Source organism: Amia ocellicauda, chromosome 7 (genome assembly GCF_036373705.1).
Source record: "Amia ocellicauda isolate fAmiCal2 chromosome 7, fAmiCal2.hap1, whole genome shotgun sequence".
NCBI classification, from domain to species: Eukaryota; Metazoa; Chordata; class Actinopteri; order Amiiformes; family Amiidae; genus Amia; species Amia ocellicauda.
The window spans coordinates 38761439-38782197 of NC_089856.1; the positions used below are offsets into that span (position 1 = coordinate 38761439).

The 20759-nt window shown below is 38.4% G+C and overlaps 2 protein-coding genes across 2 annotated transcripts; both read left to right on the forward strand.

Annotated features, from left to right (window-relative positions):
• The first annotated feature begins 4453 nt into the window (after window positions 1-4453).
• Window positions 4454-8931, forward strand: LOC136754143 (extracellular calcium-sensing receptor-like). The gene is made up of 5 exons (XM_066710476.1): window positions 4454-4711; window positions 4871-5686; window positions 7185-7412; window positions 7504-7627; window positions 8018-8931. The coding sequence occupies exons 1-5, from the start codon at window positions 4454-4456 to the stop codon at window positions 8929-8931; spliced, it is 2340 nt and encodes a 779-aa protein (XP_066566573.1).
• Window positions 8932-12871: 3940 nt separating this feature from the next.
• Window positions 12872-17374, forward strand: LOC136754144 (extracellular calcium-sensing receptor-like). The gene is made up of 5 exons (XM_066710477.1): window positions 12872-13129; window positions 13289-14104; window positions 15591-15818; window positions 15910-16033; window positions 16461-17374. Exons 1-5 carry the CDS (start codon window positions 12872-12874, stop codon window positions 17372-17374), a joined length of 2340 nt encoding a protein of 779 aa, XP_066566574.1.
• Window positions 17375-20759: the final 3385 nt, after the last annotated feature.

Below are 20759 nucleotides of genomic sequence, written 5' to 3' on the forward strand. Positions count from 1 at the left end.
ATCAACAGGCAAGGAGGTCTCCGGTTTCGCAGACTGTACTGTCTAGTACGCCGTCTATTTCTGTGGGCACAGCCACGGTTCTGCTCCATCAGAGCAGTTCACCTCCCAGGCCTGGCCAACACGGCAGCAGACCTCCTCTCTCAGGGAGGCCACCCAGTCCCGTCTGCGATACAGCAAGTGTGGAGTCTGTTCAGCAGGGCGGACGTGGATCTCTTTGCCTCAGCAGAGTCTACAAACTGCCCACTATGGTTCTGAATCCAAGACCGCTCAGGAACCCTAGTGATCAACACGCAAGCCCACATGTGGCTGCACTGTCTCCTTTACACGTTCCCACCATTCTCCCTTCTCCCGGTGGTCCTGGAGAAGGTCAGTAGAGAATGAGCAACAGTTCTGCTGATAGCCCCTCGGTGGCCTCAGAGATTCTGGTTTGCAGACCTAATCGCCCTCCTCCACGGAGAGCCTTGGCAGCTCCCAGTGAGAGCGGACTTGTTGTCCCAGGTGCAGGGCACGCTTTGGCACCCCAATCCAGGCCTCCTCCAGCTCTGGGCCTGGCCCCTGAGTGGGAGCGATTGATTGCCTAGAGTCTGTCAGACGTGGTAGTAGCCACTATTCATTCGGCGAGAGTTTTTAAAGGGAGCTCGATGGCTGCGGCCTCCTCGAACCCCTTTATTGCCTGCATAGTGTCTTGATGTAATGCTGGACACACTTCTCCAAGCCCCATTTGGGCCACTGAACTCAGCTGAGCTGAAGCTGGTGACACTTAAAGCTAGGGTATGCAATCCTGAGAGGCCAACAGTTAGCAAGCTTGTTTTGAAAGCATAGAGCCCACCCTCGCTTCAGAGGTGTCTCCAAAGCCATGCCCCCCTCTATCACACATGAACACACACACAGAGCAGAGTCTCAGCACCAGGAGGCGATACGTGTTGGTGGAATCGATCGCAACGCTTTCAGATTACCTCATGTCTCATTCACAAGTTAGACATCACAATAATAACGAACGTAAACATCTTATTTACGGTTATTATGTTTTTAAACATAGTAGCTGCGGCTCGCCTTCCATTCTCGAGCTCGCTCTGCACAGCGTCAAGGTTCTCGCGCTGATGACGTGTGATTGTCTGCGCAAACAAGTTGCCCGGCGGAATGCAAATATAGATTGACAGACAGGAAGGACATCCTATCATTACATTCAGACCGAATGCAATGATTGGTCTATCCTTTTTTAGTCCTGTCCCTTCCACAGAAGATATATATATATATTTTTACATTTAGACCACTTAAATTATTGATTGCTATCAGGATGTGGAGAGACTTTCAACCAGCATAACAATCAGTCTCCATTCCATGTCAACAGGCCTACCCTGCTCTGCCCTGTGCAGGCCCTCAGGTGCTATTTGGAACGCACTAAGGACATTCGGTGCTCGGATCAACTGTTTGTGTCTTATGGAGTGCGGACACAGGGCCAGGTGCTTTCAAAGCAGCGCCTCTCGCATTGGATTGTGGACACCATTACCATGGCCTATGAGTCCACCAGGACCCCGGTGCCTGAACACCTGGTGGCCCACTCGACTCGAGGTGTTGCCACATCTTGGGCCCTTTTTCAAGATGCCCCCTTGGCAGACATTTGTTCAGCTGCAGCTTGGGCCTTGACGCTTACATTTGCCCGGTTCTACAGGTTGGACATGATGGGAGTGGTCCCTTCCATTGGGAACACAGTGTTGGCTGCAGTCAAGCCTCAGTAGCCTACGGGCTCTAGCTCCTGCCTTTTCCTCTCCCAGTCTGCCCCTGTTAAGTGCATCCAGAGGGAGCTAGTGAACCGTGTTTTTCCCTTCCACTGGACTATGCCTTCCAGTCAAGCACTCATGTTAGCTGCTTCTGGATTTACTGACAGCCCTGTCGATGTGTTCCCAGGGTCTGTCATGCGGACTACAGGCATGTTGCCTTACGAGGCCGCCCTGTATATAGTTCGTTCATTATACATTTTGTTGCGGTGGTGTATGCGTCTGGCCTGTACCCCTCTCTCTCTCTCTCTCTCTCTCTCTCTCTCTCTCTCTCTCTCTCTATATATATATATATATATATATATATATATATATAATGTGTGTGAAACAGCAGGACTGTGGCTCCGTCTGACCTGTGCAGCATGGAGCTCACTGCCGTTGTTCCCAGCTGATGGTGCTTGAGTTTCGCTGCCTCGCTGTGTATATAGTTCCTTGGTCAGCAGGTCTGTGGCCCGCTCTGGCTGTGTATGCCATGGAGCAAGGGTACCGCTGCTGTTGTCCTCCAGCGAAGGGCGCTTGAGTTTCTCCAGTGCCTCACTGTGTACATAGTTCATTTATTCACATGGTAAGAGCTGTAGCTGCCCTGTGCTAGCTGCGCTATTTGATAGGTGTCAACTGCTCCTGTGTTCTGCATGTGGCGTATGAGCCGACTCCTGCACCCCGTGATGTATATAGTTTGTTTGTACGAAATCTAATTGTCAGCACATTAGAGCTCTTCCACTCTGTGCTAATCAGTTGAGCTGGATTGCTCCTGTGCTGCGCACTGACAGCATGAAGGCTTGCTGTCAAGCAATATGTACATATTGTATATTCTTGTTCAGCTCGGCTGCTCTGTTGACTAGCCAGCTATGTATTCTGTTTGTTTCTTCATTGGGTCTGTAGCCCCGCTCCTATTGGATCACTGCCATGATATACGCGGAGGTTGCAAAAGTTGCTTGATTGCCCGCGCCAGATATTGTGCAAGTAGATTCGGCCTCACTCCTAGCTGCACTAGTAGAGCAGCAGGCATTGCTATTGTGATCAGAGGGTGTAAGAGTTGACCTCTGTAGCCCCACCTTGTATATGCTGATTCTAGACAGTTCCCGGTAAGAGCGCGACTGTGGTCCTCGCTACGGGGCGGCTCAGGTGCGGCCCTACAGGGCCCCTGAGGTTACTGTCTGGAGTTGTGTTGCCGAGGCCCCTAGCAGTACACCTCGGGGCAGGCTCCCTTATCAGCTCACTGCCTCATCCCTTGCGACGGCTTGGTTATACAGTAACCCCTCTCCCTTGGGCAGTGCTTCTGACTATAAAGATAATGATAGGTTGCGGGGCAACCCCGGTTATCTGAAAAAGGAAGCACTGCCCAAAGGTTCTAAGGTCGCGCGGGAGTCCTGGCTCATGGCAAAAGAGGATGAACCTTCGCTGTTCGTTTTATGGAACAGGCTGTGGGAAGGGACCTGTTCTGAGTGATAAGCGCAGGGGCCAATGGCAGCTTTGATAGAGTGACGTTTCGATCAGGTTCCTACGGCAATGCACAGAAACCCCTCCCCCTTGGGCAGTGCTTCCTTTTTCAGATAACCAATGTTGCATACGCAACCAATTATCATCTTGCACTTTTATAATTTGGTCATTTAAGGGTATATATGATGATCTTAGTAACACTTGAACATGAAATGCAAGTTTACATGTGGAAATGGATGTGTTTTCCCGTGTTTTTTGACAATACGACATTTTAACTCTAGTATTGGGGAATAACCCTGTCCTTCTCTGAGGCCGTTTCTCCTGGCCACAAACTTGATTCTCATGCGCTTTCACGTGTTCATCTGTTCACAAGTTAATAATACTGCATGGAAACTCCCCAATTAAAGCTTTAACAAAGAAGCATTGCCATTATCTTCATTCCACTACCAAACAAGGAGATTTGTTAAATATGTTATATATATTTGTTATATATGTGTTATACCCTGAAGCACAAATTTCATTACTAAGATAATCTGTAGCAATTTGGACAAATATTCTTTATTTTTACTGCCAAAGGGTGTAAGTTAGACATAATCACAATGGATCCAACTGCATAATAATTTTAAAGTTCATCCTCAGGCTCAATTAGGCTTGGCATCACCTTAGAGAATTAGTGCCTGGGAGAGACCATGCTATTTACATCCTGGAGAGATTAGCACCTGTGCCACCAGTTGTAGTATAAAAGACAACAAATATTAATAATCAGAACTGGAGGATATTATTGTTTTGTAATGCTACTGATTATATTCATTCTCCTGCCTCTCCCAGTGAGTGCAGATGAGCCCTTATGTAGACTGCAAGGACATGCTGACTATCCACAGTTATCAAAGGATGGAGACATTATAATTGGAGGGATATTCTCATTCCATAGCAGCTGGGATGAGATAAAACCCACTTTCTCAACCATTCCAGAGCAACTGAAATGCAAAAGGTAAGGAACAATTTTCAAACAATGGTACTGATTAACTTAACAACAATATATATAATACATAATATAACATCTGAAAAGCATATCTAACATTTATAATTCATATAATAGGAGTTACTGAGGAAAGGTTTGCACATAGATAAACAAGTAAGCTGTTTTAGATTGTTTTTATTTTTAAATATGATAACATGCATACTAACATATTTATTTCAGTTTAAATTTCAGAGCATTTCAATATGCCCAAACTATGATATTTGCAATAGAAGAGATAAATAACAGTACACAAATTCTTCCTGGTGTTTCACTGGGCTATAAGATCTATGATTCATGCAGCTCTATAACTCTGGCTATAAGAGCAGCCCTGGCTTTAGCAAATGGACCAGAAGAAACAATCTCTGCACAGACCTGCACTCAACCAGCCACAGTTCAAGCTATAATAGGAGACACCGAATCAACACCAACTATAGCTATTGGAGCATCAGTTGGACCATTTCATATACCAGTGGTAAGCATTTTGTCATATAAACTAATTTAGCATGAATCATTAAAGAGAAAAAAAAATAAGCTACACTTCTGAAAAATATGACCAATATGATACTAAGGGACTAAAGAAAACAAAAAGAAAACTAACCAAAATTTGCATATTATTTTCTCTCCTGTATAGATCAGTCACTTTGCTACCTGTGAATGCCTAAGCAACAAACACAATTTCCCTTCATTTCTCAGAACCATCCCCAGTGACTATTACCAAAGCACAGCCCTGGCACAGCTTGTCAAGCACTTTGGATGGACCTGGGTTGGGGCTCTTTGCAGTGATAATGACTATGGCATCAATGGAATATCTACCTTTGTGGAAGCTGCACAAAAAGAGGGTGTTTGCATCGAGTATATTGAGCCTTTCTTCAGAACCAACCCTAGGAAGAAAATTTTGAGAATAATAGATAGTATAAAGAAGTCTAGCTCTAAGGTTATTGTAGCTTTCATTTCTCACTTAGACATGGATGTTTTATTGAAAGAATTATCCCAACAGAATGTCACTGGCTTGCAATGGATTGGCAGCGGGTCCTGGATTGCAGATTCACTCTTTGCGTCAAAAGAAGGACGTAACGTTTTGAGTGGATCAATGGGATTTGCCATCAGTAATGCCGTCATAAGAGGCTTGAAAGAATTTTTATTGAAAGTCCACCCGTCTGATGCACATGGTGACTTTCTATACAAGGAGCTGTGGGAAGCTGCATTCACCTGTACATTTACAACCCATTTGAGCACTGAAAACCTCAAAAGATGTACAGGAAATGAGGATTTAAGTGAAGTCCATAACCAATACATGGATGTCTCAGAATTGCAAATTTCCAATAATGTTTATAAAGCAGTTTATGCCATAGGACATGCATTACAGGCAGTGTACAGTTGTAAACCTGATCTAAATCGTCTGGTAAATAAGACATGTAGAAACATGAGAAAGATTACACCATGGCAGGTGAGTTACATTATCTCTAATTTAAAAATTCCTATTGTATTTTTAACCACTTTCCATTCTTCATCAAAATAATCTTTAATGTCATATAAAATTTTTGATTAATCGCAATTCAATAATTAAAAAAAAAATCTAGATTCAAATCATTTGACAGCCCTAATATATATATATATATATATATATATATATATGATATATTATATATTAGGGCTGTCAAATTATTTTAATAGTGTATTAATCAGTTTGCACATATCTTAGCAGACAAATAGAATTATTGGACATAAGTAACCTGTTAAAAAAATAGCATAAAACTAAAATATAACATCTTACGCAGCGTGAAAGGACTTTGAAATGGCTCTGTCCGTCTATTACAGCTGCATATATCAATGCAGATAACATGCTTTTCAACACTACAGTGCATTTCCAAAAACTGCCTTTCAACACCATGCATGGACATCAACAGGGCTGTATGTGTTGCATTAACAACCTCAGTCACTTTATTTTATGTATCAGTGGGCACAGCGCTGGCTGAAGGAAGGGGCATCTTTTCAATCTTGTATAGATATTGAATTGCAGTCCTAACAGCTTTCTAGTAAAAACACCAGCCAGCCTGTCGCTAGCCCTACACCTAATACAAAATAATTAGTATACATAATCAAACAGATCAAGGCATTGATCCAAAAACCTGAGTTTGCAACATGATCAAGATTGATAGTTAGAAACTTTCTGAGCCAGTTAGAGGACAGGCAGACGAGAGCTATATCAGGTGTGATTCTTGAAAAATGTATATTTTGTGACATCTGCTTATAAAATAAATAATTATATGATATGAATATATGATGTGTAGAAATTCACGTGTTTATGCACTCAACACGATTATAATTCTTTCACAATGACTGATTTTTTACAAAGCCCAGATTGTCGGCTATATTATATTAAATTTAGTCTACCCCATAAACTGTAGGTCTGGGAGTTGAAGAAGAAAGTATTTATTAAATTAATTTTGATGAGTTTACAGCTGAAATGACGTGTAAGTATTTAATTAAAATATTTAGTCAGCTATAAGAATGGAGATGCAGGAGAAATTCACATACGCAGAGATATTTATTTTTGAATTGCAACAGTTGCTCAAAAAGCGACTATGGTGGTGCTAGTGTTAAGTTAATGCATACATAAAAATAGGCTTAAGCTCAATATAGGAAATACAACCATAGTACTGTGCTCATACTAAACTAATCTTCAAACTAACATTTTCAGAAGATAATGCTGCTCTCTTCTTCTGTATGACATGACCAGATAATGATAATACTCTCAAGCAAAGTACTGTTGTGGGAGGTGTTGCCACGTACATGTGCACAGAATGCTCAGAATACAGAAACGTGATACATTGCATTATACAATATCAACGCATTATTCATTTTTAATTAATTGCATGTATTAATGTGTTAACACTGACAGCCCTAAGATATATATAAACATTATTATCTTTTTTTTTTTTTAGGTACTAAATTACTTGAAGAAAGTCAATTTCACAACTAAAAATAATGAGAGAGTATACTTTGATGAGAACGGAGACCCTACAGCAAAATACGAGTTGATAAACTGGCAACTAAATGAAAAGGGCAAAACAGAGTTCATTACAGTGGGTCACTATGATGCATCTTTACCAAAAGAACAACAGCTAACAATTAATAACAAACGCATTGTTTGGACACAGAATCAGGACCAGGTAACAGTTAACTTAATATTCAAGTGGCATTACATCCATTTAATGAATATATATCCATTATGAAACAAACATGTTTCCAATTGTTTCTAAGGTGCCAGTGTCAGTGTGCAGTGAGAGCTGTCCCCCAGGCACTCGCAAAGCTGTTCAGAAGGGAAGGCCTGTCTGTTGCTTTGACTGTGTAGCATGTGATATAGGAGAGTTCAGCAATCAAACAGGTAAGCAAAAAAACTACAAAAGTGATTTTTGCAAATGTATATTTAATAAAATAAGCTTAAAATAAATGCATCATATATTAATGAATTCAACAGGTATTAATAGGATTTTAAATTAAATAACTGTATTTTCAATTAGAGAACTATACCATATACTTTCAGTTGAGGTGTTGTATGTTTCCATATTTAAATGAGGTCAACTTGTAATGGGGTTTATAGAAACACACAAGCAGAATTCCAGGAATGTCAATAAATTTTATATATATATATATATATCAAGTGTATCCTGTCAGCATTGCTTCAATTAAGATACAGATTTAGGTATATAAACATGCATTGAAATTGAAATGAAGAGAGATTGTGATTCAATTAACTTTTTTTTTTTTTCTCAAGATTCTATTCATTGTAGAACATGCCCTCTGGAATACTGGCCAAATAAACAAAGAGATAAATGCATCTTAAAGGAAATTGAGTTCCTATCATATAATGAAATAATGGGAATATTGTTGGTGATTTTTGCATTACTTGGAAGTAGCATAACTAGTGCTGTTATTATTGTATTCATTAAATACAAAGATACTCCTATTGTTAAAGCCAATAACTCGGAGCTCAGTTTTCTCCTGCTCTTCTCATTAACTCTGTGTTTCCTTTGCTCTCTTACTTTCATTGGCCAGCCCTCTGAGTGGTCCTGTATGTTGCGCCACACAGCATTTGGCATCACATTTGTCCTGTGCATCTCTTGTGTTCTGGGGAAAACAATAGTGGTGTTAATGGCCTTCAGGGCTACACTGCCAGGCAATAATATTATGAAATGGTTTGGGCCCACACAGCAGAGGTTAAGTGTTCTTGCTTTGACGCTCATTCAAGTCCTGATTTGTGTGCTTTGGTTAACAATTTCACCTCCTTTACCTTATAAAAACACCAAGTACTTCACAGAAAAAATATTTCTAGAGTGTGATGTAGGATCAGCAGTGGGGTTTTATGCTGTGTTAGGGTATATTGGATTCCTCTCTGCCATGTGCTTTGTGCTGGCTTTTCTGGCTCGTAATCTGCCTGATAACTTTAATGAAGCCAAATTCATCACCTTCAGCATGCTCATATTCTGTGCAGTCTGGATCACCTTTATCCCAGCTTATATCAGTTCATCTGGCAAGTTCACAGTAGCTGTGGAGATATTTGCCATCTTAGCTTCCAGTTTTGGGTTACTTTTCTGTATTTTTACTCCAAAATTTTACATAATTTTATTTAAGCCAGAGAGGAATACCAAAAAACATGTAATGGGTAAAGTGCCCTCAAAATCTCTGTAAGAAAAAAAATCTTATCAATAATTTGAATCTGTCAGTTATATTTGTTGACTGGAATTGCTTGCTTTTGTTTCATATCAACATTCCCTGTGATTTTGAAATGTCATAGAAAGCACTTAATCATGGTATCTCACATTTGTGTCTAAATTAAATGCATCTGATTTTATAGAACTAACACTGCATGCAAAAAACATGTCTATACCAGAAATACATAATGTACTCATGTTATTCATGTCACTACTGGACTTTCACTACTGAAATTCTGATCAATGGTAATCCAGTTGACTGTGTTTCCATAAAGTATTTCCAAACCTGTTTAACAAATATTAATAAAAAGCACTGTATATAATACCACTAGTACATATCATTTAAAAATAATAATGTAACTGTATGGTGAACATGTAGTACAATTTAAGTAATTGCAAATGTAAAACACAACTAAGATGATTTATTTCACTGGGTTTAGAGTATGGGGTCAAATTAACGCAATATGTAATGAATTCTAAATAAAATATATGGTAAATGACAAAAATAAAGTTGAAAAAAAATGGATGTTGCAATCCAATCGGATCAATCGGAGGCAAAATGTATAGATGTATGGCATGGTACTAATACCATAACATGTACAGTGAGGGAAAAAAGTATTTGATCCCCTGCTGATTTTGTACGTTTGCCCACTGACAAAGAAATGATCAGTCTATAATTTTAATGGTAGGTGTATTTTAACAGTGAGAGACAGAAGAACAACAAAAAAATCCAGAAAAAAAAACACATTTCAAAAAATGTATAAATTGATTTGCATGTTAATGAGGAAAATAAGTATTTGACCCCTTCGACTTAGTACTTGGTGGCAAAACCCTTGTTGGCAATCACAGAGGTCAGACGTTTCTTGTAGTTGGCCACCAGGTTTGCACACATCTCAGGAGGGATTTTGTCCCACTCCTCTTTGCAGATCCTCTCCAAGTCATTAAGGTTTCGAGGCTGACATTTGGCAACTCGAACCTTCAGCTCCCTCCACAGATTTTCTATGGGATTAAGGTCTGGAGACTGGCTAGGCCACTCCAGGACCTTAATGTGCTTCTTTTGAGCCACTCCTTTGTTGCCTTGGCTGTGTGTTTTGGGTCATTGTCATGCTGGAATACCCATCCACGACCCATTTTCAATGCCCTGGCTGAGGGAAGGAGGTTCTCACCCAAGATTTGACGGTACATGGCCCCGTCCATCGTCCTTTTGATGCGGTGCAGTTGTCCTGTCCCCTTAGCAGAAAAACACCCCCAAAGCATAATGTTTCCACCTCCATGTTTGACGGTGGGGATGGTGTTCTTGGCGTCATTCCTCCTCCTCCAAACACGGCGAGTTGAGTTGATGCCAAAGAGCTCGATTTTAGTCTCATCTGACCACAACACTTTCACCCAGTTCTCCTCTGAATCATTCAGATGTTCATTGGCAAACTTCAGACGGGCCTGTACAAGTGCTTTCTTGAGCAGGGGGACCTTGCGGGTGCTGCAGGATTTCCTTCATGGCGTAGTGTGTTACCAATTGTTTTCTTGGTGACTATGGTCCCAGCTGCCTTGAGATCATTAACAAGATTCTCCCATGTAGTTCTGGCCTGATTCCTTGGCATTCTCCTGATCATTGAAACTCCACGAGGTGAGATCTTGCATGGATCCCCAGACCGAGGGAGACTGACAGTTATTTTGTGTTTCTTCCATTTGTGAATAATCGCACCAACTGTTGTCACCTTTTCACCAAGCTGCTTGGCGATGGTCTTGTAGCCTATTCCAGCCTTGTGTAGGTCTACAATCTTGTCCCTGAAATCCTTGGACAGCTATTTGGTCTTGGCCATGGTGGAGACTTTGGAATCTGATTGATTGATTGCTTCTGTGGAGAGGTGTCTTTTATACAGGTAACAAGCTGAGATTAGGAGCACTCCCTTTAAGATAGTGCTCCTAATTTCAGCTCGTTACCTGTATAAAAGACACCTGGGAGCCAGAAATTTTGCTGATTGATAGGGGATCAAATACTTATTTCCCTCATTAACATGCAAATCAATGTATAACTTTTTTGAAATGAGTTTTTCTGGATTTTTTTGTTGTTATTCTGTATCTCACTGTTAAAATACACCTACCATTAAAATTATAGACTGATCATTTATTTGTCACTGGGGAAACATACAAAATCAGCAGGGGATCAAATACTTTTTTCCCTCACTGTACAAAGCCTGTCCTTTCTGATTGAAGTGCATTTAATTGTTAAACATGAAAGAGAAATATAATCAGTTGAGATCCACTGCTTTGTTTGTCTCTTATCAATAAAGTTTATCTTATACAAATCAATTATATATTTGTCCAGTAATTGCCAATTGTATTTTTATTTATATCGTTACATCATGTGTTCATGTGTTCATGTAAGTTTTAACCTTACGAGTCACAGATTAAATGAAATTATCCCTCTTGGAGTATACATGGTCTTAGTTTATTGCACTCGTTACGAGCAGCTATAAACCCGACGTCATGCAAATTAAGGGCAAAGGAGCCCATCAATATGTAAATTTGCTCTACGTACACTTCTTGTGCTGTTTTTGCAGGAAAATGCCAAACCTGTTCAAATTAAACAGTGTACAGCTGTCGCTTGTGCCTCACATCTAGTTGTTTAATATTTTGTTTTACTGATCTTACCTAATATGACACTGATGGAGCCTTATACATTTTTTAGAAAGTTACGATTACAACATAATGTACAGAACCACAACAATATAGAGTGCATATTGATAATAGGAAATAAAAAGAAAGAAAAAACAGCTTTCTGCATTGCCATTAACCTGAAAAAAAATATTGCTAACCATGAAACGTCCATCAGCAAATTGCTTTACCTTGAAACCCAAAATAAACTCACCAGTTATCTTGCACTTTATAATATGGTCATTTAAGGGTATATACTATGATCTTAATAGCATTTGAATGTGAAATGCAAGTTTACATGTAAACGTGTTTTTCTCTTGTTTTTTGACAATACGACACTTTTACATAATTAACTCTAGTATTGGGGATTAACCCTGTCCTTCATTCTCGTGCGTTTTCAGGCCAAACACGCACGCGCATCATCAGTTTACAAGTTAAAAATACTGCATGGAAACTCCCCCATTCAAGTCTTTGCAAAGAAGCATTGCCATTATCTTCATTCCACTGCCAAACAAGGAGATGTGTTATATCTTGAAGCACAAATTCTTACTAAAATAATCTGTAGCAATTTGGACAGATTATTTTATTTCACTGTCAAAGGGTGTAAATTTGCCATAATCACAATGGTTCCAACTCCATAACCACTTTAAAGTTTATCCTCAGGCTCAGTTAGGCTTGGCGTCACCTTAGAGGATTAATGCCTGGGAGAGACCGTGATATTTACATCCTGGAGAGATTAGCATCTGTGTCAGTACCAGTTGTAGTATAAAAGACGACAGATATTAACAATCAGAACTGGAGGATAGTATTGTTTTGTAATGCTACTAATCATATTACTTCTCCTGCCTCTCCCAGTGAGTGCAGGTGAGCCCTTATGTAGACTGCAAGGAAATGCTGACTATCCACAGTTATCAAAGGATGGAGACATTATAATTGGAGGGATATTCTCATTCCATAGCAGCTGGGATGAGATAAAACCCACTTTCTCAACCATTCCAGAGCAACTGAAATGCAAAAGGTAAGGAACAATTTTCAAACAATGGTACTGATTAACTTAACAACAATATATATAATACATAATATAACATCTGAAAAGCATATCTAACATTTATAATTCATATAATAGGAGTTACTGAGGAAAGGTTTGCACATAGATAAACAAGTAAGCTGTTTTAGATTGTTTTTATTTTTAAATATGATAACATGCATACTAACATATTTATTTCAGTTTAAATTTCAGAGCATTTCAATATGCCCAAACTATGATATTTGCAATAGAAGAGATAAATAACAGTACACAAATTCTTCCTGGTGTTTCACTGGGCTATAAGATCTATGATTCATGCAGCTCTATAACTCTGGCTATAAGAGCAGCCCTGGCTTTAGCAAATGGACCAGAAGAAACAATCTCTGCACAGACCTGCACTCAACCAGCCACAGTTCAAGCTATAATAGGAGACACCGAATCAACACCAACTATAGCTATTGGAGCATCAGTTGGACCATTTCATATACCAGTGGTAAGCATTTTGTCATATAAACTAATTTAGCATGAATCATTAAAGAGAAAAAAAAATAAGCTACACTTCTGAAAAATATGACCAATATGATACTAAGGGACTAAAGAAAACAAAAAGAAAACTAACCAAAATTTGCATATTATTTTCTCTCCTGTATAGATCAGTCACTTTGCTACCTGTGAATGCCTAAGCAACAAACACAATTTCCCTTCATTTCTCAGAACCATCCCCAGTGACTATTACCAAAGCACAGCCCTGGCACAGCTTGTCAAGCACTTTGGATGGACCTGGGTTGGGGCTCTTTGCAGTGATAATGACTATGGCATCAATGGAATATCTACCTTTGTGGAAGCTGCACAAAAAGAGGGTGTTTGCATCGAGTATATTGAGCCTTTCTTCAGAACCAACCCTAGGAAGAAAATTTTGAGAATAATAGATAGTATAAAGAAGTCTAGCTCTAAGGTTATTGTAGCTTTCATTTCTCACTTAGACATGGATGTTTTATTGAAAGAATTATCCCAACAGAATGTCACTGGCTTGCAATGGATTGGCAGCGGGTCCTGGATTGCAGATTCACTCTTTGCGTCAAAAGAAGGACGTAACGTTTTGAGTGGATCAATGGGATTTGCCATCAGTAATGCCGTCATAAGAGGCTTGAAAGAATTTTTATTGAAAGTCCACCCGTCTGATGCACATGGTGACTTTCTATACAAGGAGCTGTGGGAAGCTGCATTCACCTGTACATTTACAACCCATTTGAGCACTGAAAACCTCAAAAGATGTACAGGAAATGAGGATTTAAGTGAAGTCCATAACCAATACATGGATGTCTCAGAATTGCACATTTCCAATAATGTTTATAAAGCAGTTTATGCCATAGGACATGCATTACAGGCAGTGTACAGTTGTAAACCTGATCTAAATCGTCTGGTAAATAAGACATGTAGAAACATGAGAAAGATTACACCATGGCAGGTGAGTTACATTATCTCTAATTTAAAAATTCCTATTGTATTTTTAACCACTTTCCATTCTTCATCAAAATAATCTTTAATGTCATATAAAATTTTTGATTAATCGCAATTCAATAATTAAAAAAAAAATCTAGATTCAAATCATTTGACAGCCCTAATATATATATATATATATATATGATATATTATATATTAGGGCTGTCAAATTATTTTAATAGTGTATTAATCAGTTTGCACATATCTTAGCAGACAAATAGAATTATTGGACATAAGTAACCTGTTAAAAAAATAGCATAAAACTAAAATATAACATCTTACGCAGCGTGAAAGGACTTTGAAATGGCTCTGTCCGTCTATTACAGCTGCATATATCAATGCAGATAACATGCTTTTCAACACTACAGTGCATTTCCAAAAACTGCCTTTCAACACCATGCATGGACATCAACAGGGCTGTATGTGTTGCATTAACAACCTCAGTCACTTTATTTTATGTATCAGTGGGCACAGCGCTGGCTGAAGGAAAGGGGCATCTTTTCAATCTTGTATAGATATTGAATTGCAGTCCTAACAGCTTTCTAGTAAAAACACCAGCCAGCCTGTTGCTAGCCCTACACCTAATACAAAATAATTAGTATACATAATCAAACAGATCAAGGCATTGATCCAAAAACCTGAGTTTGCAACATGATCAAGATTGATAGTTAGAAACTTTCTGAGCCAGTTAGAGGACAGGCAGACGAGAGCTATATCAGGTGTGATTCTTGAAAGTATATTTTGTGACATCTGCTTATAAAATAAATAATTATATGATATGAATATATGATGTGTAGAAATTCACGTGTTTATGCACTCAACACGATTATAATTCTTTCACAATGACTGATTTTTTACAAAGCCCAGATTGTCGGCTATATTATATTAAATTTAGTCTACCCCATAAACTGTAGGTCTGGGAGTTGAAGAAGAAAGTATTTATTAAATTAATTTTGATGAGTTTACAGCTGAAATGACGTGTAAGTATTTAATTAAAATATTTAGTCAGCTATAAGAATGGAGATGCAGGAGAAATTCACATACGCAGAGATATTTATTTTTGAATTGCAACAGTTGCTCAAAAAGCGACTATGGTGGTGCTAGTGTTAAGTTAATGCATACATAAAAATAGGCTTAAGCTCAATATAGGAAATACAACCATAGTACTGTGCTCATACTAAACTAATCTTCAAACTAACATTTTCAGAAGATAATGCTGCTCTCTTCTTCTGTATGACATGACCAGATAATGATAATACTCTCAAGCAAAGTACTGTTGTGGGAGGTGTTGCCACGTACATGTGCACAGAATGCTCAGAATACAGAAACGTGATACATTGCATTATACAATATCAACGCATTATTCATTTTTAATTAATTGCATGTATTAATGTGTTAACACTGACAGCCCTAAGATATATATAAACATTATTATCTTTTTTTTTTTTTAGGTACTAAATTACTTGAAGAAAGTCAATTTCACAACTAAAAATAATGAGAGAGTATACTTTGATGAGAACGGAGACCCTACAGCAAAATACGAGTTGATAAACTGGCAACTAAATGAAAAGGGCAAAACAGAGTTCATTACAGTGGGTCACTATGATGCATCTTTACCAAAAGAACAACAGCTAACAATTAATAACAAACGCATTGTTTGGACACAGAATCAGGACCAGGTAACAGTTAACTTAATATTCAAGTGGCATTACATCCATTTAATGAATATATATCCATTATGAAACAAACATGTTTCCAATTGTTTCTAAGGTGCCAGTGTCAGTGTGCAGTGAGAGCTGTCCCCCAGGCACTCGCAAAGCTGTTCAGAAGGGAAGGCCTGTCTGTTGCTTTGACTGTGTAGCATGTGATATAGGAGAGTTCAGCAATCAAACAGGTAAGCAAAAAAACTACAAAAGTGATTTTTGCAAATGTATATTTAATAAAATAAGCTTAAAATAAATGCATCATATATTAATGAATTCAACAGGTATTAATAGGATTTTAAATTAAATAACTGTATTTTCAATTAGAGAACTATACCATATACTTTCAGTTGAGGTGTTGTATGTTTCCATATTTAAATGAGGTCAACTTGTAATGGGGTTTATAGAAACACACAAGCAGAATTCCAGGAATGTCAATATATATATATATATATATATATATATATATATATATATATATATATATATATATATATATATCAAGTGTATCCTGTCAGCATTGCTTCAATTAAGATACAGATTTAGGTATATAAACATGCATTGAAATTGAAATGAAGAGAGATTGTGATTCAATTAACTTTTTTTTTTTTTCTCAAGATTCTATTCATTGTAGAACATGCCCTCTGGAATACTGGCCAAATAAACAAAGAGATAAATGCATCTTAAAGGAAATTGAGTTCCTATCATATAATGAAATAATGGGAATATTGTTGGTGATTTTTGCATTACTTGGAAGTAGCATAACTAGTGCTGTTATTATTGTATTCATTAAATACAAAGATACTCCTATTGTTAAAGCCAATAACTCGGAGCTCAGTTTTCTCCTGCTCTTCTCATTAACTCTGTGTTTCCTTTGCTCTCTTACTTTCATTGGCCAGCCCTCTGAGTGGTCCTGTATGTTGCGCCACACAGCATTTGGCATCACATTTGTCCTGTGCATCTCTTGTGTTCTGGGGAAAACAATAGTGGTGTTAATGGCCTTCAGGGCTACACTGCCAGGCAATAATATTATGAAATGGTTTGGGCCCACACAGCAGAGGTTAAGTGTTCTTGCTTTGACGCTCATTCAAGTCCTGATTTGTGTGCTTTGGTTAACAATTTCACCTCCTTTACCTTATAAAAACACCAAGTACTTCACAGAAAAAATAATTCTAGAGTGTGATGTAGGATCAGCAGTGGGGTTTTATGCTGTGTTAGGGTATATTGGATTCCTCTCTGCCATGTGCTTTGTGCTGGCTTTTCTGGCTCGTAATCTGCCTGATAACTTTAATGAAGCCAAATTCATCACCTTCAGCATGCTCATATTCTGTGCAGTCTGGATCACCTTTATCCCAGCTTATATCAGTTCATCTGGCAAGTTCACAGTAGCTGTGGAGATATTTGCCATCTTAGCTTCCAGTTTTGGGTTACTTTTCTGTATTTTTACTCCAAAATTTTACATAATTTTATTTAAGCCAGAGAGGAATACCAAAAAACATGTAATGGGTAAAGTGCCCTCAAAATCTCTGTAAGAAAAAAAATCTTATCAATAATTTGAATCTGTCAGTTATATTTGTTGACTGGAATTGCTTGCTTTTGTTTCATATCAACATTCCCTGTGATTTTGAAATGTCATAGAAAGCACTTAATCATGGTATCTCACATTTGTGTCTAAATTAAATGCATCTGATTTTATAGAACTAACACTGCATGCAAAAAACATGTCTATACCAGAAATACATAATGTACTCATGTTATTCATGTCACTACTGGACTTTCACTACTGAAATTCTGATCAATGGTAATCCAGTTGACTGTGTTTCCATAAAGTATTTCCAAACCTGTTTAACAAATATTAATAAAAAGCACTGTATATAATACCACTAGTACATATCATTTAAAAATAATAATGTAACTGTATGGTGAACATGTAGTACAATTTAAGTAATTGCAAATGTAAAACACAACTAAGATGATTTATTTCACTGGGTTTAGAGTATGGGGTCAAATTAACGCAATATGTAATGAATTCTAAATAAAATATATGGTAAATGACAAAAATAAAGTTGAAAAAAAATGGATGTTGCAATCCAATCGGATCAATCGGAGGCAAAATGTATAGATGTATGGCATGGTACTAATACCATAACATGTACAGTGAGGGAAAAAAGTATTTGATCCCCTGCTGATTTTGTACGTTTGCCCACTGACAAAGAAATGATCAGTCTATAATTTTAATGGTAGGTGTATTTTAACAGTGAGAGACAGAAGAACAACAAAAAAATCCAGAAAAAAAAACACATTTCAAAAAATGTATAAATTGATTTGCATGTTAATGAGGAAAATAAGTATTTGACCCCTTCGACTTAGTACTTGGTGGCAAAACCCTTGTTGGCAATCACAGAGGTCAGACGTTTCTTGTAGTTGGCCACCAGGTTTGCACACATCTCAGGAGGGATTTTGTCCCACTCCTCTTTGCAGATCCTCTCCAAGTCATTAAGGTTTCGAGGCTGACATTTGGCAACTCGAACCTTCAGCTCCCTCCACAGATTTTCTATGGGATTAAGGTCTGGAGACTGGCTAGGCCACTCCAGGACCTTAATGTGCTTCTTTTGAGCCACTCCTTTGTTGCCTTGGCTGTGTGTTTTGGGTCATTGTCATGCTGGAATACCCATCCACGACCCATTTTCAATGCCCTGGCTGAGGGAAGGAGGTTCTCACCCAAGATTTGACGGTACATGGCCCCGTCCATCGTCCTTTTGATGCGGTGCAGTTGTCCTGTCCCCTTAGCAGAAAAACACCCCCAAAGCATAATGTTTCCACCTCCATGTTTGACGGTGGGGATGGTGTTCTTGGCGTCATTCCTCCTCCTCCAAACACGGCGAGTTGAGTTGATGCCAAAGAGCTCGATTTTAGTCTCATCTGACCACAACACTTTCACCCAGTTCTCCTCTGAATCATTCAGATGTTCATTGGCAAACTTCAGACGGGCCTGTACAAGTGCTTTCTTGAGCAGGGGGACCTTGCGGGCGCTGCAGGATTTCCTTCATGGCGTAGTGTGTTACCAATTGTTTTCTTGGTGACTATGGTCCCAGCTGCCTTGAGATCATTAACAAGATTCTCCCATGTAGTTCTGGCCTGATTCCTTGGCATTCTCCTGATCATTGAAACTCCACGAGGTGAGATCTTGCATGGATCCCCAGACCGAGGGAGACTGACAGTTATTTTGTGTTTCTTCCATTTGTGAATAATCGCACCAACTGTTGTCACCTTTTCACCAAGCTGCTTGGCGATGGTCTTGTAGCCTATTCCAGCCTTGTGTAGGTCTACAATCTTGTCCCTGAAATCCTTGGACAGCTCTTTGGTCTTGGCCATGGTGGAGACTTTGGAATCTGATTGATTGATTGCTTCTGTGGAGAGGTGTCTTTTATACAGGTAACAAGCTGAGATTAGGAGCACTCCCTTTAAGATAGTGCTCCTAATTTCAGCTCGTTACCTGTATAAAAGACACCTGGGAGCCAGAAATTTTGCTGATTGATAGGGGATCAAATACTTATTTCCCTCATTAACATGCAAATCAATGTATAACTTTTTTGAAATGAGTTTTTCTGGATTTTTTTGTTGTTATTCTGTATCTCACTGTTAAAATACACCTACCATTAAAATTATAGACTGATCATTTATTTGTCACTGGGGAAACATACAAAATCAGCAGGGGATCAAATACTTTTTTCCCTCACTGTACAAAGCCTGTCCTTTCTGATTGAAGTGCATTTAATTGTTAAACATGAAAGAGAAATATAATCAGTTGAGATCCACTGCTTTGTTTGTCTCTTATTAATAAAGTTTATCTTATACAAATCAATTATATATTTGTCCAGTAATTGCCAATTGTATTTTTATTTATATCGTTACATCATGTGTTCATGTGTTCATGTAAGTTTTAACCTTACGAGTCACAGATTAAATGAAATTATCCCTCTTGGAGTATACATGGTCTTAGTTTATTGCACTCGTTACGAGCAGCTATAAACCCGACGTCATGCAAATTAAGGGCAAAGGAGCCCATCAATATGTAAATTTGCTCTACGTACACTTCTTGTGCTGTTTTTGCAGGAAAATGCCAAACCTGTTCAAATTAAACAGTGTACAGCTGTCGCTTGTGCCTCACATCTAGTTGTTTAATATTTTGTTTTACTGATCTTACCTAATATGACACTGATGGAGCCTTATACATTTTTTAGAAAGTTACGATTACAACATAATGTACAGAACCACAACAATATAGAGTGCATATTGATAATAGGAAATAAAAAGAAAGAAAAAACAGCTTTCTGCATTGCCATTAACCTGAAAAAAAATATTGCTAACCATGAAACGTCCATCAGCAAATTGCTTTACCTTGAAACCCAAAATAAACTCACCAGTTATCTTGCACTTTATAATATGGTCATTTAAGGGTATATACTATGATCTTAATAGCATTTGAATGTGAAATGCAAGTTTACATGTAAACGTGTTTTTCTCTTGTTTTTTGACAATACGACACTTTTACATAATTAACTCTAGTATTGGGGATTAACCCTGTCCTTCATTCTCGTGCGTTTTCAGGCCAAACATGCACGCGCATCATCTGTTTACAAGTTAAAAATACTGCATGGAAACTCCCCCATTCAAGTCTTTGCAAAGAAGCATTGCCATTATCTTCATTCCACTGCCAAACAAGGAGATGTGTTATATCTTGAAGCACAAATTCTTACTAAAATAATCTGTAGCAATTTGGACAGATTATTTTATTTCACTGTCAAAGGGTGTAAATTTGCCATAATCACAATGGTTCCAACTCCATAACCACTTTAAAGTTTATCCTCAGGCTCAGTTAGGCTTGGCGTCACCTTAGAGGATTAATGCCTGGGA

Coding starts and splice junctions, on each gene's coding strand:
- LOC136754143 (XM_066710476.1), top strand. CDS start 4,454: ATGATATTTGCAATAGAAGAGATAAATAACAGTACACAAATTCTTCCT. Junction 7,413..7,503: donor GGACACAGAATCAGGACCAG/GTAACAGTTAAC, acceptor ATTGTTTCTAAG/GTGCCAGTGTCAGTGTGCAG. Junction 7,628..8,017: donor AGAGTTCAGCAATCAAACAG/GTAAGCAAAAAA, acceptor TTTTTTCTCAAG/ATTCTATTCATTGTAGAACA.
- LOC136754144 (XM_066710477.1), top strand. CDS start 12,872: ATGATATTTGCAATAGAAGAGATAAATAACAGTACACAAATTCTTCCT. Junction 13,130..13,288: donor GACCATTTCATATACCAGTG/GTAAGCATTTTG, acceptor TCTCCTGTATAG/ATCAGTCACTTTGCTACCTG. Junction 15,819..15,909: donor GGACACAGAATCAGGACCAG/GTAACAGTTAAC, acceptor ATTGTTTCTAAG/GTGCCAGTGTCAGTGTGCAG.